General features: G+C 50.0%; 1 protein-coding gene across 2 annotated transcripts in view; it reads left to right on the top strand.

The window, feature by feature from the left end:
- The window catches only part of SLIT1 (slit guidance ligand 1), a 169,165-nt gene that overhangs the window by 120,953 nt on the left and 21,459 nt on the right, over positions 1-26,753 (top strand). Inside the window, exons 12-25 of one of the 2 annotated variants that reach the window (XM_029245813.1) lie at positions 1,567-1,638; positions 2,364-2,507; positions 8,994-9,157; positions 9,838-9,861; positions 9,992-10,136; positions 10,754-10,828; positions 10,984-11,127; positions 13,611-13,754; positions 14,026-14,192; positions 16,559-16,691; positions 18,843-18,911; positions 21,913-21,984; positions 23,945-24,016; positions 24,828-24,899. In XM_029245813.1, coding sequence (XP_029101646.1) covers positions 1,567-1,638; positions 2,364-2,507; positions 8,994-9,157; positions 9,838-9,861; positions 9,992-10,136; positions 10,754-10,828; positions 10,984-11,127; positions 13,611-13,754; positions 14,026-14,192; positions 16,559-16,691; positions 18,843-18,911; positions 21,913-21,984; positions 23,945-24,016; positions 24,828-24,899 — 1,497 coding nt within the window. The remainder of the gene's footprint in view (positions 1-1,566; positions 1,639-2,363; positions 2,508-8,993; positions 9,158-9,837; positions 9,862-9,991; positions 10,137-10,753; positions 10,829-10,983; positions 11,128-13,610; positions 13,755-14,025; positions 14,193-16,558; positions 16,692-18,842; positions 18,912-21,912; positions 21,985-23,944; positions 24,017-24,827; positions 24,900-26,753) is intronic. The other variant, XM_029245814.1, reaches the window with a different exon arrangement.

The following is a 26,753-nucleotide window of genomic DNA, read 5'->3' as shown; positions in this document are numbered from 1 at the left end:
AGAGTGAACTCAGGGTGTCCTATAGTCAGGCTAGCTCCCTGTTGATGGAGGCCATTCATTTGTCTTAGGAATGAGTATTTTCACCCGTCCCTTGGCAGCACTGGACATGGGCTTGGCGTTGATTCGGGGCCTAGGAATTGGAACAGAATGGAATTCCCCCTGGGGCAGTGCAGGAGGCCGCTAGCTCAGTGTCTTCTGTGTGCACCCTCTTCTCTTGGAATAGAGTGCAAGGTAGTGCGTGGGGCCGTTGGGAATGGCACCCCTAAAACTGTGCAGTGTGCAACCTACACAGCTGTACACGACAGCCTGGTGATGGGTCACTGTCCTTGGCTGAGAGATCCTGAAGGTGGCTGCCAAAATGCAGGGTCTTCCTCTGAAAAGTGAGTGAATCTCCTCCTAAATTGGAACATGACAGTAGCCCATCTAAGTGGGTTCCTGTTGCTCATGGGTATCTGGTCGCAGCCGCCCCCTCACCATATAGGAACTTTCATGCCGAGGTCATGCAAAAAGTGGACATTGACAGTGTCTGCCTGGTCAGGCCCTGACCTGGTACCCCTGCCTCAATTCCTGCCCCCTGCATTACTCCACACAGCAGATGGGGGGATCTTTCCAGTGGGAGTCTGATGATGTCCCAGAGGCTTCCTGGTGCTGGCTGTGTAAAATCCAAGCTACTGTCCCATTCGTTTCCTCCACTCAAGCCACACTGGAGCTCTCCACATGGGCCAACCCGGATTCTACTTAGCTCCTGCTACGCCGTCCTCCAAGAACCATCTCAGAGATGGCACACTCTGTTTTTACTCAGACAGAATGTTTCCGGGCGTGGCTGGGGGGGCCACTTGTGAGATTGGAACGTAATACACCCCCTCCCCAGGCCCCATGATGCTTTCACCATCTGTCTGAACCCATTTCTGCCTGCCTGTCTTTTTTGAACCTTTGCATTTTTTCTGATTATATATGGAATTCATGCTCCATGTAGAAAACTTTGAAAATTCTAAAGCATAAAACAACCCACTCGCAGTCCTGCCGCCAGATCTCAGCACAGCTAACACTTTGCTCTGTTTCCTTCTGGTGTTTTGTCTGTGCTGGAAAGACTCGCTTGATGTGCTGGAGCTCATACCGCACGTGCCTTCTGGCATTCCAGTTTTTGCTTGTAATTCCCTGAAAATATGTTAATTTTTCCTGCCCTAGGGATTTTCTTCTCTTTGAACAATCTCCTTTTGGATCCCCAACCAGGTTAATTTCCCATGAGGTTCCCCGGAGGGGCCCTTGCAGGCTTCTGTGGGATCCGTGTGTGAGGGCAGGGAGTGAGGGAGGGGTGCTCCCGCAGTGATGGGGATCGTGCTGCCTCTAGCCCATAGGGTACCTTTGTGCAGAGTAGGGACCGGCGACCCCTTCCTGTCGCACTTTACTGCCATCTGCTGGCCACTGTTATAACAAGCCTACACTGCTGGGACCTGGCATGTGAAAGGCATAGGGGTGGCACCATTGTGTGGGCAGGACTTGCAGAGCTGTGCCCCGGCCTGCCGGGCTGTCCTCTAACTCTCCTTTCTGCTGCCTTCTCTCCAGGGTCCTCTATGGGAACAAGATCACAGACCTCCCCCGGGGAGTGTTTGGAGGCCTGTTCACCCTACAGCTCCTGTAAGGACCCAAATGCGAGTGACCTTGGGTGGGACCCATGGAGGGGGGGCAGTATTCCTCCGGCCTCTCTTTCGTCCTCTTTGGGGTGTGGGAGGCAAAGACCTTGGGGAATGGCAGGCCTGGCAAGGCTGTGAGAGTCTAGGGGGCTCTGCAGAGGCCAGAGAGGGAGGCAGAGGTGGATGCAGAGCTGATTGCAGGACGCCTGAGCTGAGAGGCCGCTGAGATGCGAACTGTGTTCCTGCTGAGCTCGGTGTGGTCGGGGACAGAGCTGTCTCCTGCAGGAGGACACCCAGGCCCAGGTCAGCCTCCTTGAGCGCTGAGCGTTCAGGCAAGGATTCTCTCCCAGGACCCAAGAAGCACAGAAGCCAAATGCACCCTCTCAGCTCCTGGGAAACCCAGCAGAAGGGGAGGAGAAGGGTACCCCCAAATGCCTTTGGGAGGTGACTTGGCCACTGTCCTCTCTGCTGTCTCAGAATCCCATTGGGCACCTCTAGCAGTTCCTTGAAAGAGAGAAGCATGGGGGACTAAATGGTCCCTGTGCACAGAGAAGGCAGCCGGAGCTCCTCTGCGTGGAGTGGACACCCAGAGGGCCAGATCCCCTGCACCTGCTTCCGTGGACTCCTCCCTGACATAACGTGTGCTTGGCACCTAGGAAGGTGCCCAGGACATGATGAGTCCAATTCTGTGCCTCTCCCCTCACCATCTGGCCCTGGCTCTGCCCACAGGCTCCTGAATGCCAACAAGATCAACTGCATCCGGCCCAACATCTTCCAGGATCTGCAGAACCTCTCACTGCTCTCCCTGTATGACAACAAGATCCAGAGTCTCGCCAAGGGCACCTTCACCTCCCTGCGGGCCATCCAGACCCTGTGAGTGCCCTCTTGCCCTCCCCCTCCGCCCACCCCAGCAGGTGGACCTAAGGGAGGTAACAGCCTCCAGGTACAGGCAGCGGTCTTGGCCTGTGCCTTTGGCTCACCGGGTATGGCCTCTGGTAAAGGACAGATTCTGGGTTAGACAAACCTGGGTTCAGATTCCAGCTATGCTCCTTATTGGCTGTGTGGCCCTGGGCAAGTTAATTAGCTTCTCTGGGGCTCAGTTTACTCATTCATAAAATGTAGATATCACCTTCTTCATAGGAATGTGGAATTGGGATGCATTTTACAATTGATGGCATGTTAATGGGCAGCGTTTTGTTCTTTCTTGATAATACATAAAATAATAGTGCATCTTGCAGTTGATAATGTCTTAAATGAAATACAGTGACAGCAATGCTGATTATAAATTAAAAATTAGAAGAGCAACAATTCTAGGAAAGTTTATTCCTAGGCATTTTATTCTTTCTGTTGCAATGGTAAATGGGATTGTTTCCTTAATTTCTCTTTCAGACTTTTCATCGTTAGTGTATAGGAATGCAAGAGATTTCTGTGCATTAAAATTTTTTTAAAAATAAAGAGCATTTTAAAATCCCCTCCCTCATAAATAAATAGATAGATAAACAAAGAAATAAGTAAATGCCTATGCAGTAGAATTGGCGGATACTGGTTGATGTGTTACTTAAGTTTTTAATCTGTGGGTGTGGTCTCCATTTCCATTTTCCTTGCGCGTTATTTGTTGAAGACACTGCTTTACTGGACCCATAGAGCTCCCCACAGTCTGGATTTGCTTATTGCATCGCCTGTGGTGTAGTTTCGCATGTTCCTCTGTTCTCTCTAGGTCCTGCAGATAGAAAATTTCATCTAGGAGCTTGGGTCAGGTTCAGGTATTTTTTCTTTTTCTGGCAAGATGACTTCGTAGTATTGTGTACTTTCAACAGGAGGCTCACGATATCTGTTTTTGTTTTTTTTTTTGTAATAAACACAGTCATTGATTTCAATGCCTAGACCCACTTGTTCATTAGGGATCCTGAAATGGTGATATGTGAATTCTAACATTCCTTCTTCATTTGATAATGCTGTTGCAGTTACGCTTTAAAGGAGTCCTTATTTTTTAGCTGGAAGGCTTCTGTATAGGGAAACTTCTCTTCTACTATTTGGTTAAACTCAGGCACTACATTCCACATCTTTAGTTCTGAGCCTGCAGTTTGACTCAGCGTGCTGACCCGTGGGTCCTGTGGTGCGTGCCTGATGGGCATTTATTATTAATATTACCGTGGCCATTGTTGTCGTTGCCAGCCCTGCCACTGTTTACCCGCTGTGCAGTGCCCTCTGTCAGCTAAGATCTGCACGAGTGCTGGGATGAGTGTGAAACAGATCGAGTAGAAGGCACAGCTCCTGCTCCCTTGGGACCCTGCACGTCAGCAGGGATGTCAGCCATGAAGACAAACTCATTAGAGCCCACATACCCGCCGGCAGCCCACTACTGCTAATTAATTTACTTATAGCCAGGGAGAGGGGGAGGGAGCACCACGGGGAAATCTTGCCAAGTATGTGAAATGAGATGTCACAGGGAGACATTGGAAAGGTGGATTATTTCACAAAGCTGGCAGAACATCTGAGAGGAATGCACTAAAGAGATTTCAGGGCTGGGGACACACACGCAGGAAAGCCTTGGGGATGGGGAATGGGGCTGAGCGTCTCATGTGAGGAGCTGTCTCGCTTTCAGGGTGGAAGGGGAGCTAGTACATCAAATGGGTCGTGCTCACCAGGGGCGGCCTCTGTCTGTGTCCATTCACCTGGCTGGATTTCAGGAGTGCTTCTGCCCTCCTAAGTACCATCCCTGAGATCTTGGCCACTTCCACCAAGGCAATAGTAGGGCACAAAGCTGGAGCAGAGTGTTAGAACAGGAAGGTTTCCCATAGGAGAGATGGCAATAGTAGTAATACTGATAATAGCGATAGTCACCGCTGTTTATTACTGAAGGCCAGGACACTGTTCTTTGCGTGTATTATCTTACTTAATACTTACAATGACCTATGAATGAAGGTTCTATCATCCTTGCCTTACTTATAAGGAAACTGAGGCAGAGGCAGACTCACCCTAGGTCACATAACATCTAGTAGAGCAGGGATTTGGTCTCAGGCATCTCTTCACTGGCACTGAGAAATTAGTTAACTTGCCCCTAAATTGTGCTTTTACCCTAAGAATTGACCTCATTGTTAAGGCTGTAAAGCAAAACTGAACTTCGTGAACAACTGTTATATATTGACAACTGAAGTACAATTTAGAACAAGGATTTTAAAAATGCACATCCGGGGTACAATCAGATATTGTTATTACAGCCTCAGATAGTTAAACCCTTGGCGGAGTCTTATGTCAGAACCGAGCGGATTTCAGCTTACAATATCTTGCTTGATTTGTTGGTAGCTCCAAGATCTGTGGCTGAGCGCCATGTGTCACGGTATTGATTTTGTAGTTTTACTTGCCCCAAGAGGTTAAAAAAAATTTTTTTTTAAAGCTTGAATGAGGTGTAAAATTCACCTGTTCTGAGTGTACAATTCAGTGATTTTTAGTAAATTTACAGTTCAACTATCACTACAATTCAATTTTAGAACGTTTTCCATTACCCCCCCAAATCCCTTGTGCCCATTTGCAATCAATTCCTATTTCCAGCCTAACCCCAGGCAAGCACTAATCTAATTTCTGTCTCTATAGATTTGCCTTTTCTAGATATTTCATAAAAATGGACTTCTGTGATATATCTTTTGTGACTGACTTCTTTTGCTTAGCATAATGGTTTTGAGATTCCTTCATATTGCAAGTATGTATTGGGTTGACCAAAAGGTGCGTTCGGTGTCTTCCGTAAGATGGCTCTAGTAGCACTTAGTTGTCTTTAACTTCATTCGAAACAATTTTGTTAGACTGTATTGTGACAGCTGTCATATCAGCGTGCATTTTTTAAAAAACTTATCAAAACTGGTGAATTTTTGTGTAGCCATTTCAATATTGAAGATGGAAGAACAAAAACAACATCTTTGGCATACTGTGCTTCATTATTTCAAGAAAGTAAAAAAGCAACTGAAACGCACAAAAAGATTTGTGCAGTGTATGGAGAAGGTGCTGTGACTGATTGAACGTGTCAAAAGTGGTTTGCGGAGCTTTGTGCTGGACAATGCTCCACGGTTGGGTAGACTGGTTGAATTTATAGCGATCAAATTGAAACAATAATTGAGAACAATCAACGTTATACTGCGAGGAAGATAGCCGACATACTCAAAATGTCCAAATCAAGCGTTGAAAATCATTTGCACCAGCTTGGTTATGTTAATCGCTTTGATGTTTGGGTTCCACATAAGTTAAGAGAAAAAAAACTTCTTGACCATATTTCCGCATGCTATTCTCTACTGAAACGTAATGAAAGTGTTCTGTTTTTAAAACAAATTGTGATGGGCAATGAAAAGTGGATACTGTACAACGATATGGAACAAAAGATATCATGGGGCAAGCGAAATGAACCACCACCTACCACACCAAAGGCTGGTCTTCATCCAAAGAAGGTGATGTTGTGTATATGGTGGGATTGGAAGGGAGTCCTCTATTATGAGCAACTTCTGGAAAACCAAACGATTAATTCCAACAAGTACTGCTCGCAGTTAGACCAACTGAAAGCAGCACTCGACGAGAAGCGTCCAGAATTAGTCAACAGAAAACACATAATCTTCCATCAGGATAACACAAGAACGCATGTTTCTTTGATGACCAGGCAAAAACTGTTACAGCTTGGCGGGGAAGTTCTGATTCATCCGCCTTTGGATTTTCATTTATTTCAGTCTTTACAAAATTCTCTTAATGGAAAAAATTTCAATTCCCTGGAAGATTGTAAAAAGCACCTGGAACAGTTTTTTGCTCAAAAAGATAAAAAGTTTTAGGAAGATGGAATTATGAAGTTGCCTGAAAAATGGCAGAAGGTAGTGGAACAAAAGGGTGAATACATTGTTTAATAAATTCTTGGTGAAAATGAAAAATGTGTCTTTTATTTTTACTTAAAAACCGAAGGCACTTTTTGGCCAACCCAATAACAGTATTTGTTCCTTTTTATTGCCAAACAATTTTCCATTGCATGCACATTTTGTTTATCCCTCCTCACTGTTGGACATTTAGCTCATTCCCACTTTGGGACCATTATGAATAATGCTGCTGTGAACATTTTCTTACACATCTTTGTGAGGACAAAGGGTTTCATTTCTCTTGGAATTTCTGGGTCACATGGGAAATTTATGTTTAACCTTTTAAGACACTGCCACTGTTTTCCAAAGTGGCTCTACATTTTACATTCCCACCAGCAATGTTATGAAGGTTCCAATTTCTCTACATCCTTGCCCACACTTGGTATCGGTTTTCTTTATGATTACAGCCATCCTAGTGGGTTTGAAGTGGTAGCTCATTATGGGTTTAATTTGACTAATGATGTTGAGTATCTGCCCAAAAGATTTTTAGTTGTGACTTCTTAATGCTTAATCCAAGAAAGAGACTGGGAATCGGTCTCCCCTTCTACCTTCCACTATCAGAAATGTGCATGGAGATAATTGTCTGGCCACACGTGCAGCCTCTTTCTGGGTGTGCCTTTAACATAATTATCTTTTCCCAAGAAGATTTTTTTCTTCCTCCTGAGCATTTTCTCTCCCCAGTTCCCTGCTCTTTACACCTTCTAAAAATTCTACTTTATGTCAGATACTTAAGTTTATACAGAAGCCACTTGCCTCGGTGGGTGATTCAAGTTTTGTAGGTTGCTTTTGACAAAAATAGCCTGTTCTTAAAAAGGATGTATTCTACTCTGCACCCCTTGGACATTTTAATACGTGACTGAACAACATAATTGAGTTGATTTTAAACAGAGTTTTCTGCCAAGATTGTGATAGAGGGAAGCAATTCGTTCAGGCAGAGGCTGTGTCCTAAGGCACAAATAGATGTGGATGGGGCGGGTGGAAGGATCCCAGAGCAATCCCTGAATCCTGGTGTACTTTAGATTAGCTACGAACTCTTCCCTGGGGAGTCAGCACGCACGTCGTCGCTGTGCAAATTGGCAGTTTAAATCGGGGTAACAAACCATCCAACGGGATGCAGAAGGGGTGGGAGGGGCCTGGCCCACCTGGTGGAGCTGAGAGGAGCCAGGACTCAGGCAGGAAAGTGGGGCGGGTGCTGCAAAGGGGAGTGGCAAGGACAGCTGGGCAGGGAAAACTGTCACCAAGCATACTGACCAGTGGCCAGAGGGTGGAGCCCAGGAGGGGATGGATGGAGAGAGAGTGGTCAAGGTCTGAGCTGAGCTGAGCGCAGACTCTGGGCAAGGGCTTGTGCCTCTGTTTGGAGAGAGCTGTGTGGCCCTAGCAGGAGCCTGGGCTGAGGCCAATATGTAGATGACTTGAATTAATGACATTAGATGGAGGAAAAGTAGCCATGGCATGGCGAGTCCTCTGAGCTGGCCCCATGCAGAAGCATTGGCTTTTGGGAACAGTAGTCAGGACAGGTGCTGGATTCTTTTCCCTGGCTGTCTCAGTGTAGAAAGCAGGGCACTCAGTGCCACACTGGCCCAGACACAGGTGGGCAAGCTGGCTGCTAGGTGGTTCAGATGTGGCTGGTCTGAGCCTGCAGGGCAGTCAGGGCCAATGGGAAAGACAGCCCTGTGGTCACTTACAGTGACCCGGGTTCCCTCAGCTAGTATCACCTGTGAGCTGCCCCCGCCCCACACTTATCCTGTGGGTAACACAGGGAGCTGGCAAGAAGATATGAGTGGTTCCCCAATAAGCAGCTACTCAGTAATGCTTTCTGAGTTTCCCTGTGTCAAGAGACGGCCTGTAGAATGGTCAAGAGGGGGCAACCCCTATGGCCTGGGCTAGGAACGGAGATTCCATGGAAAGCTGAGGGGCCGCAGCAGGCACTTTGAGCCCTCCTACCCCAGCTGCAGGCCCAGCCTTGCCACCCTGGCCCCAGCCCCTTCTTGACAGAGGCTGTGGGAAAGAGGCTGCTGCCGCCCAAAGCCACAGGGAGGGGACAGTCCAGGACTCATGGCACTGGCGGGGTCCAAAGGCCGCTGGATGCTGAGGTCTTGGGCTCTAATGTCCGTTCCATCACCTCACCCTTGGAAGGACGGGGGTGCCCTGGCCGGTCTCTGGGTTGCTTCTGCCTCCACTCCTGTTTGTCACAGGGCAGAGGGAGGGACAGGTGAGTAGAAGGAGACGGGACAGAGTGAGGCTTGAAGGGACAGCTGGAAGCTCCAGGCTGTGGAGTTCCATCCCCACTGCCAGGCTCTGGTAAGACTTCTCCACAGGTGGTGGGCACCCCCAGGTGCTGTCCCCAGGTGGCGCATTTCTCCCCAGGCCCGGTGGGCTCTGGCCACGAGCAAGCAGTCAGGCCCCGTCCAGGTGGCGGTGAGCACAACGGTGCAGCTTTGTCTCTGATCTCCCATCCGCCCCCTTTGGACAGGCATCTGGCCCAGAACCCTTTCATCTGTGACTGTAACCTCAAGTGGCTGGCGGACTTCCTGCGCACCAACCCCATCGAGACCAGCGGGGCCCGCTGCGCCAGCCCCCGGCGCCTTGCCAACAAGCGCATCGGGCAGATCAAGAGCAAGAAGTTCCGGTGCTCAGGTAGCTGCCCGCCTGCCCGCCCACCTGCCCGCCTTCAGTCTGCTCAGGGACTCTCTGATGTTCCTGGATGGTCCCAACAAGCGTGCCCTGGACCACTTTGGACCCACGCTGGAGGGTGCGGGCCCACAGTGTAGACTTGGATCTACAGTTTCCCACCCCATGTTTTACTGAGGCCTGGGAAGGTGGTAGCGCTTGCCGAAGATACCCCAGAGAGGACAGGCAAGGACCGAGGTCCCTCTCCTCCCAGGACAGTTCTCTTTCAAGCTTTTTAAGACACTCAGGAGGCGTGGAACCCTCCTCAGAGAGATGGTTGCCTCCTCCAGGCTCTGGGGCAGCAGAAACGGCAACTGGCTGGGGACAGTGTGGGTCAGCTTCTGAGCCCGGATCCTGGTCCATCCTCACCTGTGCCGTTGTATGTGAACTTTCCCGTGGTTTTGGTGCTCCCTGGAAGAGGTTTACTTGGGTGTGGTGCTGTCCCCTGCATCAGCCTGGGCCAGGAATATCTGTGTTCGTAGCAAGACCTTCACACAGGGGCTGGGTGGGTGGGCTCCGGGGTCTTGGTTTGTGACCTGAGCTTGGTTCCCGGGGCGGCTTCCGCTGGGCAGCAGGGCTGAGGCCTGGGCTGTTCCTGCATGGTCTGGACAATCCCAGCAGTGTAGTGTTTCTGCTTCTCTCCCCAGCCAAAGAGCAGTACTTCATTCCAGGTAAGAGGGGGGACCAAGGCCGGCCTGGGTGGGACGGTGGCAGTGGGAGGCCAGGGAGGCCCGGGAGACTCTGGGCTGGGCAGGGCTGCTTGGAACTCCTCCGCCCCTGGCCCCTGCCCTCTCACCACAGGCACAGAGGATTATCAGCTGAACAGCGAATGCAACAGCGACGTGGTCTGTCCCCACAAGTGCCGCTGCGAGGCCAGCATGGTGGAGTGCTCCGGCCTCAAGCTCACCAAGATCCCTGAGCGCATCCCCCAGGCCACGGCCGAGCTGTGAGAGCCCCCAGCCGCACCACGCCCTCACCTGCCCCCAGCTCCCACGGACCCTCCCGGCCCTCCTCCGGGTTTTCCTCTGTCGCAGCTCTATTTGGGGACCACTGGAGACCCCACCCCGGGAGCATGCCCGCTGCTGGGTCCAGCAGGAAGTGGTCCCTCTGCTTCCCACTCCTGGTCCCACACGCCCTGCTGAGGCAGTCTCTGGCCCGCGGGGCAGGTCGCCAGCCTGAGCCAGGGCGGCTTCTCTCAATCATGCTTTTGCTTTCTTTGTGGGGACCTGATTCCATCAGCTAAAGTTGTAGCCTAAGCCATTCTTTTATTTTTCTTCTTTCTCTAAAAATATAAATTTGTGCACGTATATATATGCATGTGCACAGATACCTACACATGCCTGTCATTTATGTATGTAAAGTTCATGGCATTTTTCATGTTAAAATATCCCCATTCACCCCCCAGCTCTTGGTCCAGCCTTTTCTGAAATAGGATCAATTCATCTCACCAGAGAAATTCTTCTGGGAGTCCCCTTTGTTTGAGTCCCAAATAGTCTCAGTTTGGAAGATACTTTAACGTCTGTCATTTATGGATGTATAAGTTCCCTTCGTTGCTTCTTACAGACGATTAAACAACAATGAGATTTCCATCCTGGAGGCCACTGGGATGTTTAAAAAACTCACCCATCTGAAGAAAATGTGAGTTACCCGTTGGCGGGAAGGAGCAGTCAGGATGCCGGTCAGGATGGGAAGGGGAAATTCTGGGTGTGGGGTAGCTCCTGTCGGGGGCAGGGCTCCCGTGCATGGGAGCTGGGTGCAGGAAAAGGGTCCTGAACTCCATAATCCTCTCCCAGCAATCTGAGCAACAACAAGGTGTCAGAGATTGAAGACGGGGCCTTCGAGGGCGCAGCCTCAGTGAGCGAGCTGCACCTGACCGCCAACCAGCTGGAGTCAATCCGGAGCGGCATGTTCCGGGGCCTGGACGGCCTGAGGACGCTGTGAGTGTGTGGCCGGGGAGCAGGGTGGGCAGAAGCCAAGCCAGAGCGTGGGCGTCTGCATTAAAGGGAAGGGAAGAGCGAGGGTGGGAGTCTCCTTCCCTGGCCCCAGCTTGCAGGAGTTGAGGGGGCCGCGGCTGAGGACCCTGGCTGCAGCACGCCAAGTCATCAGATGTCAGTCACTGTGACGAGGGCTGCCTTCTGGTTCCCCAGGGTGGGGGGTCGATGGCGGGTGAAGGGATGGGGAGGTGGGCCCTTCCGGAGGTCCCCTCTCATCGCCCCGTGGTCAGGCTGCAAGAGCATAGTACGTGTTTTCAGTTCAGGAGTGGCTGGTGCTACAGTGGCAGGGACCTCGCAGAGGTGACTCAAGTGGGTGCAGGCGGGGGAGGAGGGATTCCCACCATCCTTGGGATTCTGAGAGCCCATGACTCAGAGCCCAGGCAGAGCTCTCCAGATGTCAGGACTGAGTGGGATCCTGGGGTCATCCACCCCTCTGTGAACGCTGAAGGGAGAGGAGCCCCTCTCTCTGTCCAGGCAGCACTAGCTCTTCAGATGATCATGTAGACCTTTAGAGCGTCCGATAGACAGTGCTGTCCTGTCAGACTCACCACAGGGACAGAAGCATCCCACATCCGCACTGACCAATCTGGTAGCCACATGCGGCTATGGAGCACTTGAAATGTGGCCAGTGCTACGGAGGCACTGACTTTTGAATTTCGTTTCATTTTAATTAAGTATAAACAGCCACGTGTGGCTAGTGGCTACACTGTGGACATCACCTCTAGAAGCCACCAGCCTGGATTTAAATCCCAGCCCGCAGTAAGGCTATAGATTTATTTTCTGAGCACGTGTCATGGCATAAGGGAAATGAATGCATGGAGGCATTCCCTGTGGGTTTTTGTTTGTCTGTTTTACACAAGGGGATTTATTATGCACTGTGTTTTGCAGCTTGCTTTTTTTTTCACTTGTAAAGATAGTGTGGCAGGTTCTTCATAGAGGGCTGCCTCATTCTTTTTTATACATGCCTAGTATTCTTTGAAAGAGGGTGCCGTGGGCCTGCAGGAGCATGTGAAGGATGGTGAGGGCACAGGAAAAGGAATGCCTGTAACCCCTCCACTGACCACAGTTAATTGTTGATATAGACAACTATCCTTCCAGTTACACACACACACACACACACACACGCACACACACGTACACCCACATACATGCATGCAAACACACAGATATATTTTAATGGAATCCTAGAATACATTTTATTTAGTAATCTGTTTTTTCCTTAAACAGAATGTGAGTGTCTTTATGTATCCTTACGATTTCTTTTACAACATCATTTTGAAAGATTATATTTTAGATAATTATTAGAGATTTAGGCTGTTTCTAATTTTATTACAAGCAATGCTGTGATTAATATCTTTGTTATGAAATTCTGTGCTCATCTGGGGTTATTACCTTAAAGATAAATCCCTAAGGGTAGACCTGTGGGGTAAAAGCACGAAGGGCCCTTTCAGGGATTTTGCCACATCTCACCAGGTGCACTCTGGGCAGGTCCCAAGTCGTTTTCCCGCCAGCTGTGCATGAAAGTGCCCATCCTCCCACCCTCCTGCCAACCCTGGACTTTACTATTATTATTTTATTTTTAATTATTTTGTAATTTGGCAGGCAAAGATTCACTATCACTTAAATGTCCTTGATTTGAACATTTTTCAGTGAATGTTCATAAGCTATTTATTTATTTCTGTGCATCTCATGCTGTGACTCATTTATCCTGTAACGGAATTTTGTACCTTTTAATCTCCCTCACCTAGTTCACTCATTTTAATTTCTTTTGTGAATTGCCTATTCTGTGTCAGGCTTCGTTTTTGTTTTTGCTTGGGGAAGGGAATTGAGCCAGATGTTTGAGGATGAACAGAGACTTTGGCAGCTATAAATGAGGAAGAAGGTCATTCTAGAAGGAGATCCAGCCGGGGAAAGGTGTGGGGATGCAGGCCTGGGCAGCAGGCCTGAAGGACAGAGGAGTGGAGGGTGTGTCCGTCCCTGGGGAGTCGGGCAGGTGCTGCTCTGGGGCTGGGTTGGGCAGGCGCTCACATGTCACAGTAAAGAGTTTAAACATCTGTGGACAGTTTAGAGGCTGCTACGGGCTTCAGGCTGGAGAGCGACATGGCCGGGTTTAAGTTTTAGGAAAGTCTCAGGTGTTGATATGCAGTGTGGTCCGAGGTTGGGGAGACTCTGGGCACCCAGGGGGTGAGGGTGATGGTCTTCGGCATGGGGGCCGTGTGGGCAGGATGAAGAGGCCGTCAGTTCAGAGGCAGGGAAAGCCTGGAGGGGAGCCCAGGTGTGTAGAATCCTGGCGCTGTGGCTCCCCTCTCCGTGGCTCAGTGCCCCCAGAGGAGAACTTGTGAACTGGCTGCTGGCGGCCAAAGCACAGAGCAGGCAGATGGCCGCAGGGCACGGCACGGACTCTCCCCTCCTCTCCCGGCTCCCAGGATGCTGAGGAACAACCGCATCAGCTGCATCCACAATGACAGCTTCACGGGTCTGCGCAGTGTCCGCCTCCTCTCGCTCTATGACAACCGGATCGCCACCATCTCCCCCGGCGCCTTCGACACCCTCCAAGCCCTCTCCACGCTGTAAGTGCGCCTCAGAGGGCAGGCGGGCCTGGGGCTTGGGCACCAGCCATCCGAACTGAACCCCGGAGCCCTGCCCATCCACCACCTTAGGACACGGCCTTCTCCGGTGGTCACTTTAAAAGACTCAGGGTGTTTGGGTCCTTGCACGTTAGAATGTTGCCTCTTGGCGGGTTGGTTGTCCGGGAGCGCTGGGTGGCGAGCAGGGGCCGGCTTTGCTGGGACAGCTGAGTCTGGTGGGTGTCTTCGTGGTCACACCACCCGCCTCTTCCAGAAACCTTCTGGCCAACCCTTTCAACTGCAACTGCCAGCTGGCTTGGCTGGGCGACTGGCTGCGCAGGAGGAGGGTCGTGACGGGGAACCCGCGATGCCAGAGCCCGGATTTCCTGCGGCAGATTCCCCTGCAGGACGTGGCTGTCCCCGACTTCAGGTGTGAGGAAGGTAACTCATGGGCCCCCCGGGTGGCAGGGGGATGGGGAGAGGTCATGCCCCAGAGAGGAGGGGTCCCCTGGGGAGGGGAGGCTCTGTGGAGGGGGAGGGGCGAGGATCAGGGAGACCTACTCAGTCCTGTGCCTGCCTCTGCCTGGTGGGGTCTTCTTTGTGTGATTATAAGAGCAATAATGTGCTTATTGTTTAAAAAATGGGAAAATATGGATAAAAGACGGGAATAAACGTTACCTATTAGCCCATCACTCAGAGAAAATCACAGTTAACATTTTAGTGTAATTTCTTTATGTGAGTACGTTTAACCCAGAGACCTACCTCCTGGTTATTCCTAAGCACTCCAGACAGTGGATTCAGCCTGTCTGTAATGTGCAACAGGACACTGTCAAGGGGGCACCCCTTCCTCCACACGCGGGTCACTTCTTGTGCCAATGTCCTCTTTCCCCTGAATCCTCCATCTCTCTCCTGTGGCCACTTCCTTCTTTCCCTACCCATGCAGAATCTAGCCCGTCCCTCCATTCTCCACCCAAGCCCCCAGAGCATCATTCACACAGGCAGCTGTGGGAAGCAGATTTTTACCGAAGGTGACAGAACAAGGTTGCATCTTGCCCAGTCCTGGGTCCCCCTTCTTCAGCCCCTCCTGTCCTCTCTCCAGTCTGCTTCCAGGGGGCAGTTCAGCTCTCAGGCTGGCCCATCCAAGCCAGTGAGGGGGGTGCTGGGTGGGGAACTTCAGCTTTCACGCCAAGAATGACAGGGTATTTTTCTAAACAAAATCAATGGATTCTCTAAGAGCAGTTTGGCTTCGAACTTCTAAAATAAACAAAACAAAACTCCATACTTCTCACATATATATTTTATATCACAGTTTCTTTTTTTAAAAAAAAAACCTGAACTATGTATTTTGGACATTTTCTGATGCCATCAAGTATTTTTTTTGAAAGCATTATTTTTTTCCAAGAAGCAGTTTCTTTTCGTTTTTCTTCTTACAAAGTGAGGCATCTTTATTTCCTTAAAAACAAAACCCCAAATAACGGACAATCCAGAAGGAGAATAAAAAGCTCATTGATGAGTCCCTCTTTCTACTTCCCCACCCCAGGTGACTCCTGTCAGCACCCCGTGTGTGGCCCCCTGGATCTTTGCTGAGTGTTCGTGCCCACGTATGACACATGTAGGGTCTTGCAGTACTGCCCGTGTACCTTCTCAACATGACAGTCCCTTGTCTGGAGGCATCGCGTGGCATTTACGTGCTTCCAAACTTCTGTTGTTATGCCTCGTGCTGCCAGGAACATCCTGATAGATAACTCTCTGTACATATACTCAGTTTTTCCCCTTAGAATAACTTCCTAGGAGTGAAAGGATGGGAATATTTTTGAGGTGTTGCTGCCGAGAGGCAGTAGGACGTAGTGGTCAAGAGAACAGGCTCTGGAGGCAGCTGGCTTGGATTCCAGGCTGCGGGACCTCTTCCAGGCTGGCGGACCTTGGGCAAGTTACTTAATCACTCTGTCCGTAGTTTCCTTTTCTCTAAAATGGGCTGATAGTAGCACATCCACAGAGAGATGTTGTGAGGATTCAGTGAGTTCATCCTTATCACGCGGCACCTCCACACAGACGCCTTCCATAACCAACAGTCCCTGTCACCTGCTTCCTAGCAACTCCGACGGTGGTGTCCTTATCGCCCCTCCTGCACCCAATCAGAAGGAAGGAAGGCACACAGAGGGCGCTCAGTACTATTTATTGAATCTGTGAAAGATGGTGGGACAGAAGGGGCTCAGACTGTGTGCCAGCCAGACCTGGGTACAGACCCTGAATTGCCTCTGATCAGCCTTCTGACCCGAGCAAGCTGTTTAAATGCTCCAGATCTCAGTAAGATAGAAGTTCCTTCATTCCTTCATTCAACTGACCTAATTTGGAGGCTGCTGTGTGCCAGGCCCTGCTCTCTGTGCTGGGCTCCTTCAGTGAACAGAGAAGGAGGTGCAGGTCTCTGTCCCCGTGATGCTCACGCTCTAGGGGTAATGGCTGCTCCTCTTACATACGTTAAGGAGATTACGTTCGATACAGTGTCCGGCACATAGTAGGTGCTCAAGAAATGGTGTGGCTGCCATCCTCCTTCTCTGCAGTGCCTGGGTCCGCCTCAGAGCTGAGGTGGAAGAGATGGATCCAAGACCTATTTTAAGCTCAAAACAGGTCCAAGGGGCTTTGCCCCTGGTGGGGCAAGGGTGCAGCTGAGAGGAGACTTACTGGTGCACAAGGTGGTGTCAGCGCGGGGCCACTGTCCGCAGGTGCCCTGGAGCTGGGCCCTGGCTGCAGGAGGCCCTGAGAAGGCCTGTCCCCTCGCTGACGTGGCTTCACGCCTTCCTCCCCAGGCCAGGAGGAGGGGGGCTGCCTGCCCCGCCCGCAGTGCCCCCAGGAGTGCGCCTGCCTGGACACCGTGGTCCGATGCAGCAACAAGCACCTGCAGGCCTTGCCCAAGGGCATCCCCAAGAATGCCACAGAGCTGTGAGTAACCCCTGCCTGGTGGCAGGAAGAGAGGGCGACCGAAAGCAGATGTTAGCTGGCAGGCGCTTGGAGTTAGGGCTTTGCAGGAGACACTGGTTCCAAGGAGGTTTGAGCTTCTCTGTGACCGCCCCCCACTCTGCAGTCACCTGACGGCAGGGGTCCCCCGTGGCAAGTGCTTCATCCCGTTAAACTAAGCTCTGACTTTAAAATAAGAAATTACATTGCTCTTCCCACTTCACATCATCTCATGAGCATTCCCTTCATGAGAACGCTCACAAAAGTTGTTTTTATTGTCCACATAATATTCCATCACGTGAATCTACTGTGATCTATATAACAAATCCCCCTTTGTTGGTATTTAAGCTTCCAATTTGTTTACTCTCATAAATAGCGCTGAGGTGAGCATCCCTTCAGCGAAACTGCTAGTCGGAGAGCGGTGCATTGTTGGGACTCTTGATGACCTTCCAGAAAAGCTGTCTCCTCTGCACTCCCGCCCGCCGTGTGTGGAAAGAGCCTTCTTGCTCCCCCTCCCCCTCCCATGCCCCATCAACACTGGCGTTGTGGTGCTAACTCTTTGTTGATCTGGATTTGGTATCCGAGCCCATGTGGGCACGTGGGTATAAATGTGTATGGCAGACAGCGGGATGGACAGCAGGCTTCTTTGACAGACCCCTCCAAAGGGAAGGCCTGGGTCAGGCCCTGACTCTTCCTGCTCCTGGGATTGGTCCCTTCAGGCCTCCGTAGCCGAGCTTTTTTTTTTTTTTTTTTTGCGGTGCGCGGGCCTCTCACTGTTGTGGACTCTCTCATTGCGGAGCACAGGCTCCGGACGCGCAGGCTCAGCGGCCATGGCTCACGGGCCCAGCCGCTCTGCGGCATGTGGGATCTTCCTGGACCAGGGCACGAACCCGTGTCCCCTGCATCGGCAGGTGGACTCTCAACTACTGCGCCACCAGGGAAAACCCCGAGCTTTTCTTTTCCCTGAGCGGAGCACGTGAGGTTTTCATTTGTATTTCTTTCATTACCTGCAAGGCTGGTATTTCTTCACAAGCACACCAACCACTGCAGTCCTTGTCCTGTGACTCTTCTGCTGCATTCCCCACCCAGTTTTCTGTAAACGTCTTCTGTCCTGTCCTCTCCTTGGTGCCTCCTAGCAACCCTGGGAGTAATGGGACAGGCAGGACAGCCTGGCTCCCTTGACTGAGGATGCTGAAGTTCAGAGACTTTAAGCCTCAGTTTCCTCAGCTGTAAAACGGGGCTGCTGGGTTTGTTGACAAGGGAGGCTGAGAGGATGGAAGGAGATGGGCCGGGAGTCATTCTGTAGGATGCAGGGTGATGGGTCGGGGGAGTAAAGCCCTGATTTGTGCTCTGTGAACCTCTGGGGGGTGGACAAGGCATCCTGAAGGCTGCCTTCGGTGGGGCTGCAGCTCCCGGTGCTCCCGTCAGCTTAGGAAGGATGGCTGGTGGCCATGGGGGAGGGAGGGCAGGTCACAGCATTTCGAATCCCAAGCTCTGCGAATGATGAGAGACCAGTGGGTGGGAGAAGCCGGGTCCGTCACAGAACTGACTGCAGAGAGAGTTGGAGAGTCACCTTCGGGGTCCTGAGCCTGGATGGTTGGGAACATGGAGTGTAGTGCTGATGCAGTCAGGGGAAGCCTGTGTGGGTGTGAAAACACAGAGCTTAGGTTTGGGCATGTTTGGGTCTGGGGCCAGCCTCAGGCACCTTGCCAGCAGGTACAGGGGGGCCCTGGGTGCTGCTGAGGGCCTGGCAGGTGGGTATTAGCCTATTACAAATTACCTATTTGGCCAAGAAGGCTGGAGAGAAGAGAGGGAAGACCAGGGGGTCCAGGATTGAGCCTGTGGTGCCCACCGACAGGGAGGGTGCTGAGAGGGCCAGGCAGGGACTCGGGAAGGAAGCCACAGGAGGCTTCACGTCTCAGTGGCTTTTACCAAGTGTTTCAGTGGCATCTTCCCAAATGGCCTAAGAAATGTCCGTGTTTTCTCCTCCAATTAGCGATTCAGGACCAACTGTGTAGTGTACATGTAGGAGAGGAAATGAGTGAGAAGGCCCTGGCTGCAGGGGAAGGTTCTCCCTGCACCGGGCTCTGCCCAAGGCCGAGATGGCTGCGCTAACTGCTGTGTTCTCTCCCGTAGCTACCTGGATGGGAATCAGTTCACGCTGGTCCCGAGACAGCTGTCCACCTTCAAGTACCTGCAGCTCGTGTGAGTATCCAGGCCTGTCTCAGAGGGCAGGGCGGCCATTGGAATCTAGCCATTGTGGCTCCAGCTTTCCTGGAATTCCCTACAGATGCCACTCTGGCCGATCCATTTTTTTGTTTTGTTTTGTTTTTTTAATTGCAGTATAATTGATGTACAATATTATATAAGTTACAAGTGTACAATATAGTGATTCACAACTTTTAAAGGTTATACTCCATTTATAGTTATTATACAATATTGGCTATATTCCCTGTATGGTACTGATCCGTTTTTTAATTTCACCCCATCCCTTTGAGAACATCTGTGCACAGAACTGTTTTGCCATCTAGTGGCCATTTTTGGGAATTGCATTGTTCCAGGCTCTCTTGGGCTGGAACCTGTGTGCTTTTGCCCACACCGTCTCCCCAAGCCTCTAGGCTGGTGATTATTATTAAAGAGGGTTATCCTTGCAAAGGTAGGAGCCAGAGCAGAAGAAGAGAGTTATGGAAAACTTCTTGATCCAACCTTGGCTCCTAAACCAAATATGAAATATGGCAGCCTCAAATATACATCTGTAACTAACTCTTTCTTTAGGCTAACATCTACTTTTCTGTTATTTCCACTTTTGACCTTTCTGCTTCATGAAAACATACAAAGTAAGCCTCAGAATAAGTTCAGCTCCTCTTAGCCTTCCAGCTTAATTAACACCTCACTTCAATTGTCTTTATCTGCCTATTGGCCAGATCCCACCAAAAAGAAGTCCAGAGAACATTTCATCTGAAGTGCCTTGGAGCAGTGCTGCTCAAAGTGCGGTCTATGGGGCAATGGCAGCCTGAGAACTCTTTGTAATGTGCCTGAAACTAGATAAGGAACTCGCACCAGAATTTTAATCAACACATTGCTTCTTCCTTCATTGGGAAAGTATTGCTATGAAAAAATGTTAGCTAAACTAAGTTGTGTGTTTAGTGTCATAGGTGATTGCATTTTGGCACAAGTCCCTTGTTTGGGGACATTCAGTTTGAGGACTAGCTACTTTGAGTAGCACTGGCTTACAGAATTTCAAAACTCCAGTTTATCTGTCTTTGCTAATGACCTAGCCATGGTGTTTTGACTGAGTGTTCCAACGGTGGAGGTGAGGAGTAGTAGTTAGAGTGATTTGTGGCTAGTGATAGAGTGACAAAGAGAGAGACAGCCTTTCTTTGGTCTAATTTGAGGCAGCCCCACTAATGGTGCGGATATGCTTGAGGAGAAAGGGAGGGAGAGGGGACTAATGTGAAGGCAGTTCTTACTATGAAGCTGCCTGTTGGGGGCTGAAATACCAGCACCTCCTTATCATGGGGAAGGACCACCACAAAGTGTACTTGAAGTTTGGTGATGTATTTAAATGTGTCTCTAGGAACAATGGAGTGGTTTTGAATGAGATTAATTAGAGGAACATTGACTAAAAGAAAATGAAGGCAGGGCACATGGTTTTGTTTGCTGAGTCAAGAACTGCATGAAGTGAGCAGATATGAAGCCATCTAAGTCATGGGCCCTCCCCCTAAATGTCACGGTCTGGGGGCATGCAAGGGTGAGAAATAGGAGCACATACGTCGTGTGGAGTGATGAGTGTTCCAACAGAGGTAAATGCACATGTTAGGGCTGTGGCTCAAAAGAAGGAGTGGTGGGCTCCGGGTAAGGGCTGGGAGAGGTCAGAGTTCACCAGGTGCAGAGGGAACAGGATATCCAGGGGCAAGAGAATTTCAAGAAGGGTAACAAATTCATGCAAGGCATGTGGGGACCCGTGAGGGAGGGGGCCGTGCCCTGGAGTACCTGGCAGGTGGTGAAGCTAAAGGGTCTGGAGGTTGCACTTTAAGTAAATGGGAGCCACTGTGGGTTTGTTGGTAGAGAAGTGACCTCATCACATTTGTGTCTTAGAAAGATTGCGTGGTGCCCACCATGTGGAGGATGGATCGAAAGGGGGCAAAGCTGTGGGTGAGAGATGAGGCAGAAACCAGGAGAGAGATGACGGTGTCTTGATGTAGCAGAAACTTGGGAGGAGGGGGCAGATGGAACAGATGAAGAGAGGCACAAGCCAGTTAGGTGAGGGTCTGGGAGGGAGGACGTGGGGGTAGGGCAGTGTTTCTGGGTGGTTGGAGCTGCTGACCAGGATGGAGAGCACAGCACGGGGCACGCGGGTGGGAGAAAGCACAAGAATTGGAGTGTCTGTGGGACATCAGGTCTCTGCAGGGGACTTCGTGAGAGAGGTCTGGCTGGGGCCACAGAGGAGGGCACCATTCGTGCACGATGGTGCGGGAGCCAGGAGTGTCCCCGAGGACTGAGGGACTAAAGGAAGAGGAAGAGCGAGGACAGGGCTTAGTGATCCCCGTTGCTAAGGGGTGGGTGAGAAAGAAGCATTCACCAGAGAGGTAGGGGGAACGTGGGAAGACAGTGGTCTGAGGAGATTTGAGAAGAGGGTGGTCAGTTGGGCCAGTGCTACAGGGTCACTTGGAGAGCACATTGCCGTGACCTGGGGCTTGGGGGCCAACAGACTGGGGTTTGACTCTATCTGTACTTCCTCCCAGCTGTGTGACCCTGGGTGGGTCACTTCATCACTCTGAGACCCTGCACCTTCTTTTATAAGATGGGTTTACTATCTCCCTCATAGGATTATAGGGAGGGGGAGTGAACAAGCCCACGTAAAGAACTAGCGAGAGAGAAGGATAGAGGAGCCCCTAGGCCTGGCAGCTGGGAGGTAGCTGATGCCCTTGGCGGGAGCATTTCCATGGTGGGTGGAGGGTGGGAGCCAGGCTATACTTGCATGGGATGAGGGATGAGGAAATGGAGACCTGAAACCCTGGAGACACAGAGCGAGTTCAGGGAGCAGAACGGAGGGCTGTAAATAATTGTGAACCAAGCGCCCCTCCACCACCTCCCACCCCGCAGAGTGCCGGTCAGAACAACTTGGCTGAGGGATGGCCATGGCCAGAGTGGGAGAGGGGAGGAGTTCTTTCTTTCTAAATGATGATACTTTTGTCTTTTCCAGGGACCTGAGTAACAACAAGATCAGTTCCTTAAGCAACTCCTCCTTCACCAACATGAGCCAGCTGACCACTCTGTGAGTCCCGTGGCGGGAGGCGGAGGGAGGGCTTGTGGCTACTGAGACTCTCCCCAGGCCTCGGTCACTGGCAGGTATCCCCACGTAGCCTCCCTTGCCCTCCAGGGAGGGTGACGGGGCCTGCCCTCTGAAAAGACTTAAAAAAAAATTTTTTTTTATTGTGAAACACAGCGTGTATATAGAAAAGTGCAAAAACCATAAATGTACAATTTAACAAATAATCATAAAGCTAGAACATGTGTAAATACCTAAGTTTAAAAATAGAACACAGCTAGCACCCCAAAAGTCCCCTCATCTCTTCCTGATCATTCTTCCTCTCTCCCCCCACACCCGAGGCAGTCCCTACCTGGAGTTTTATAATGATCACTTCTTTGGTCTTTATAGTACCATCTACATATGCATTTCGACACAATGAAGTTTAATGTTGCCCACTTTTGAATCTTATATAAATTGAATCATACAGGATGTAGTCTTTTATGTCTGGCTTCTTTTATTTACCATTATGTTTGTGTGAAGCTGTGGTCTCTTCATTTTCACTGCTGTATAGTATTCCTTTGTAGGAATATACCATACTCTCCTTATCCATTCTACCACTGATGGATATTTGCACTGTTTCCAGTTTGGACTATTGTGAACGGTTACCCTCTGAACATTTTGGTGCCCATATTCTAAGATATTTTAATGATTGCTTTAATTATATTCCCAGCAATTGATTGGAAAGTATTAACAAGCATCATTTATATTTGCCTGGAGCTTAAGAATGTATTTCGTTCACCTTCCCAATACCTCACTTTACAGGTGATGTGCCCAGGACTTAAGAACTTTCCCTTTGGTTCTACTGTGGTCAAATAATAGAGCCAGTACCCTAAAAGACAGGGTCCTGACTCAGTCAGGCCCCCAGGAGCAGAATGTGGTCCCAAGGCCGGGAAGTGCTGCACTTACCTGCCTCAGGTCTATTAGTCAACTGGTTTCCATTTCAAAGTCTTCATGAGCCTGTTGACTGAAAGAAAAATGCACAAGTTGTGAGTTAAGTTTTATTCGGGGACCTTCCAGAGGACTATAGCCTGGAGACAGTCTCTCAGATAGCTCTGAGGAACTGCTCTGAAGAGGGAAGGGATGAGCCAGGATACATACGAACTTTTTTTTCTGAGAAAAACATGTGGTCAAGCATCAAAAGGTTACTGTTAATCACAAAGAACAGATATCTCAAGTTAATGATTTTAGTGCTTTTCTACGTATGGGAAGATGTAAGAGTCTGGGGTCATTTGAAATTTTTCCTTAGATATGCATCTAAGCTATCTACAGGCTAGTATATTCAAAGCACAGAATGCACCCTGTCTTTCTCCATCCTGGATTCCCCTCAGGGCACACTGTGGGCAACTGAAGTGGCTAATGGCTTGATCCTTGTAGAACTGGAATGGCAGGCAACATTTTTTCTTTACAAGCGTGTGTGTGAAGCTGCCATGGTCTAGGGCAGTGGTTCTCAACCAGGGGCAATTCTGCTCTCCAGGAAACATTTGGCAATGTTTGAAACATTTTTGGTTGTCGCAGCTGGAGGAGGGCAGGGGGAGCTACTGCATCTCTGTGGGCAGAGGCCAGGGATGCTGCTCAGAATCCTACAAGGGATAGGACAGCCCCCCAGCAAGGAACTGTCAATAGTGCTGAGGCTGAGAAATCCTGGGCTACGTGATCCTGGAAGCTGTAAGGGGAAACAGCCTTTTCCTGTGGTAAAAAATGTCTCATTTCTCTTGTTATTATTTTAAAAATAGCTTTACTGAGGTATAATTAATATATAATAAACTGCACATCCTTGTGTAAAATTTGATACATTTTGATATATGTTCACGCCCATGAAACCACCACCACAATCAAGGTGGTGACCACCTACATCACCACTGGAAGTGGTACCCCTTAATAATCCCTCCCGCATTTCCTCCGACCCTCCCTCTTCTTCCTGCAGGATCCTCAGCTACAATGCCCTGCAGTGCATCCCTCCTTTGGCCTTCCAGGGGCTCCGCTCCCTGCGCCTGCTGTGAGTCTTCCTGCTCTTCATTCCTTCAGGCAAATCTGCCCCACCGAGGGCCCTTCTCACCCACCTGGCGGGCAGGAATGTCCCCAGGTCCAGGGCCCCAGCAGGGCCAACTGTGTCCAAAGTGCGAGGCCAGTCCACTCTCATTGGAGCTCCTAACGGAGGCCAAGGAATGAATGGGAAACCATGCGAGAAAAGGGGGTTGCTGTCTCCCCCAAGTTGTGTTTGCGATGTGTGTGCTGAGGCAGGGTCCGGGGGCATCCAAGATAAGGTAGCCCCTTGTTTTCATGTGAGTCTCCTGTCAAATGGTGAATGTAGAACCTTCTCTAAGAATTCCCACTGTGAGGTTTGCCCTGTGCTCACAGCCCTCTGCCATGCCTGTTATGACGGCCTCTGGAATATCCTTGCACTGAGTCCTCTGGCAGCCCGCCTGGGGCAGGGAGACATTCTTCACCCCCAACCTAGGGCTCACCCAGTAGCTTCCTTACCAGGAAGAAGCCTGCCCCCTCAGGCTCCCTAGCCAAGCTAGGGAGGGCACACGCTGCATACCTGCACACGTCCATTTGTCCTGTGAGCAGACATGGTATGTTGAGTTAGTTGTGATGGCCCGAGCAGGGTCTTCCGGAAGGGCTGAGGGGCAGCGTGGTCTGTGATAATTAGGGGCTCCCTCTCCTTGCCTGTGGCCAGCAGCGCAGGGTCTCTGATGCAGGGACCCTCTCCCTCATGACACGCCCCTCTCAGCAGAGGGCGTCCCTCCATCAGTTCCTGAGTTTTCTGTCTTGGGATGAGTCCTGACAGCCTCTTCTCTCTTCAGGTCCCTGCATGGTAATGACGTCTCCACCCTCCAAGAGGGCATCTTCACAGATGTGACCTCCCTCTCTCACCTGTAAGTAACTCTGGCCCAATTCTCGGCACCTCTTTGGATTTAAATGGAACTTGAATTCCAAGAAAGACCCCTCCTCCTGAGAGTATTACTTTTAATTTAGCTTGTGAACTTCAAATGCTCCCCGTTTCAGACTCTTACACATTCAGTGTACCATCAGTCACAGCAATGGACTTTGAGAACAGTTCTTCACAAGCAGTAATAAAAGTAGTAATGACCATATATTGATTGCCAAGCACTGCACGTGCATTGGCTAATTCAATCCTCACAGCTCTCCTACAACATAGGTACTGTTATTCCCATTTTCCACATGAGGAAACAGGTCCAGAAAATGTGACAAGCTCACCCAAAGTTGTGTAGCCGGTAGAGGCTAGAGTCTTCCATCTCAAAAGCCCATGCTCTGAAGCACGATGCCAGTACTGTGCCTCTGACTTCATATGGTGGGGGATAAGCTCCGGAAATTTACTACCCAAAAGAAGTATAATTGGCATAATTGGATGTAGACTTGTTTCCAAAACTGTTTAGCTGGCAGCGCCAAGAGGATTCTTAAAAAGCAGTATGCTCGATTCCTCAAAAGGCTGAATGTAGAATTACCATACGACCCAGCAATTCCACTCCTAAGTATATACCCCAAAGAACTGAAAGCAGGGACTCAAACAGATACTTGTACACCCATGTTCATAGCAGCATGGTTCACACAATAGCTATAAAGCAGAAACAACCCAAGTGTCCATTGACAGATGAATGGATAAACAAAATATGGTACAGTGGGATATCGTTCAGCCATAAAAAGGAAGGAAGTTCTGACACGTGCTACCACATGAACGAATCTTTAAAGCATGCTAAGTGGACTGACCCAGACATAAAAGGACAATATTGTACGATTCCACTGAAATGAGGTACCCAGAACAGTCAGATTCACACCTACAGAAAGGAGAATGGTGGTTGCCAGGTGCTGGGAGGAGGAGGAAAGGGGAACGTTTGTTTAATGGGTACAGCGTTTCTGTTTAGGTGATAAAAAGAGTTTTGGAACCAGACAGTGGTGGTGATGGTTGCACAACATTGTGAGTGTAATCGATGCCACTGAGTTGTGCACTTAAAATGGTCAAAATGGCAAATTATATGTATTTTTTACCACAGTTTAAAAAATGAAGGAATATAAAAGCAGTGGGCCATGGCCGGGTCATCCTAATTCTGGAGGCGGGGCCAGGCACAGAGTGAACACGTCCTCTCCTAGCATCTCGGCTGTAGGTCCAGGTCATGTTCAGGCCAGAGGGACTGCAGCCGGGACCCAGGGTGTTACCGTGTCCTCCTGCTCTCTGCCTCACAGCCAAGTGCCCAGGGCCCGAGTGGACAGGCAAACCCAGATCAGGGAGTCTTTTGGGGTCCCCAGCATCTCTACCTGAAGTTCATTCACTCAACAATCTCACTGGATTTTCTTAGCTCTAAGGCTCATCTTTTCCACATTTTAATCTCTGAGATCAGAGGATATCTTACAAATGATCTGTAGGTACTTAATAAGGTAACATTTCTCCACCCGTCCCAGAACATGTGAAATTAGTGGGCGTCTAACAATCTTAGACTTGAGGAATTAAAATAGTAGTAAGTGCCACTCATTGAGAGTTTGCCTGGGACAAGTACTTTACTATCTGTGATGTCTTGTTTACTCCATAACCAAAATGGGAAGTAGCTATTGTGCTGTGAGCCAGCTTCACAAATAAGACAGGGACTGTCTTGAGCCCACACTGAAGATTCCAGGACTCAGCGGGCAGAGTGCAGTGATTGATTAGTCATGTCTGCTTGGGGGTGGAATGGGTAAGAGGGCTCTGTCCTAGGTGGCAGGATTTATTATATCCA

The sequence above is a fragment of the Monodon monoceros genome, unplaced genomic scaffold (genome assembly GCF_005190385.1).
Source record: "Monodon monoceros isolate NGI ecotype Baffin Bay Population unplaced genomic scaffold, NGI_Narwhal_1 Super_Scaffold_4, whole genome shotgun sequence".
Taxonomy (NCBI): domain Eukaryota; kingdom Metazoa; phylum Chordata; class Mammalia; order Artiodactyla; family Monodontidae; genus Monodon; species Monodon monoceros.
The sequence above is the reverse complement of the archived record's forward strand: the minus strand, read 5'-3'. Positions and strand labels throughout refer to the sequence as shown.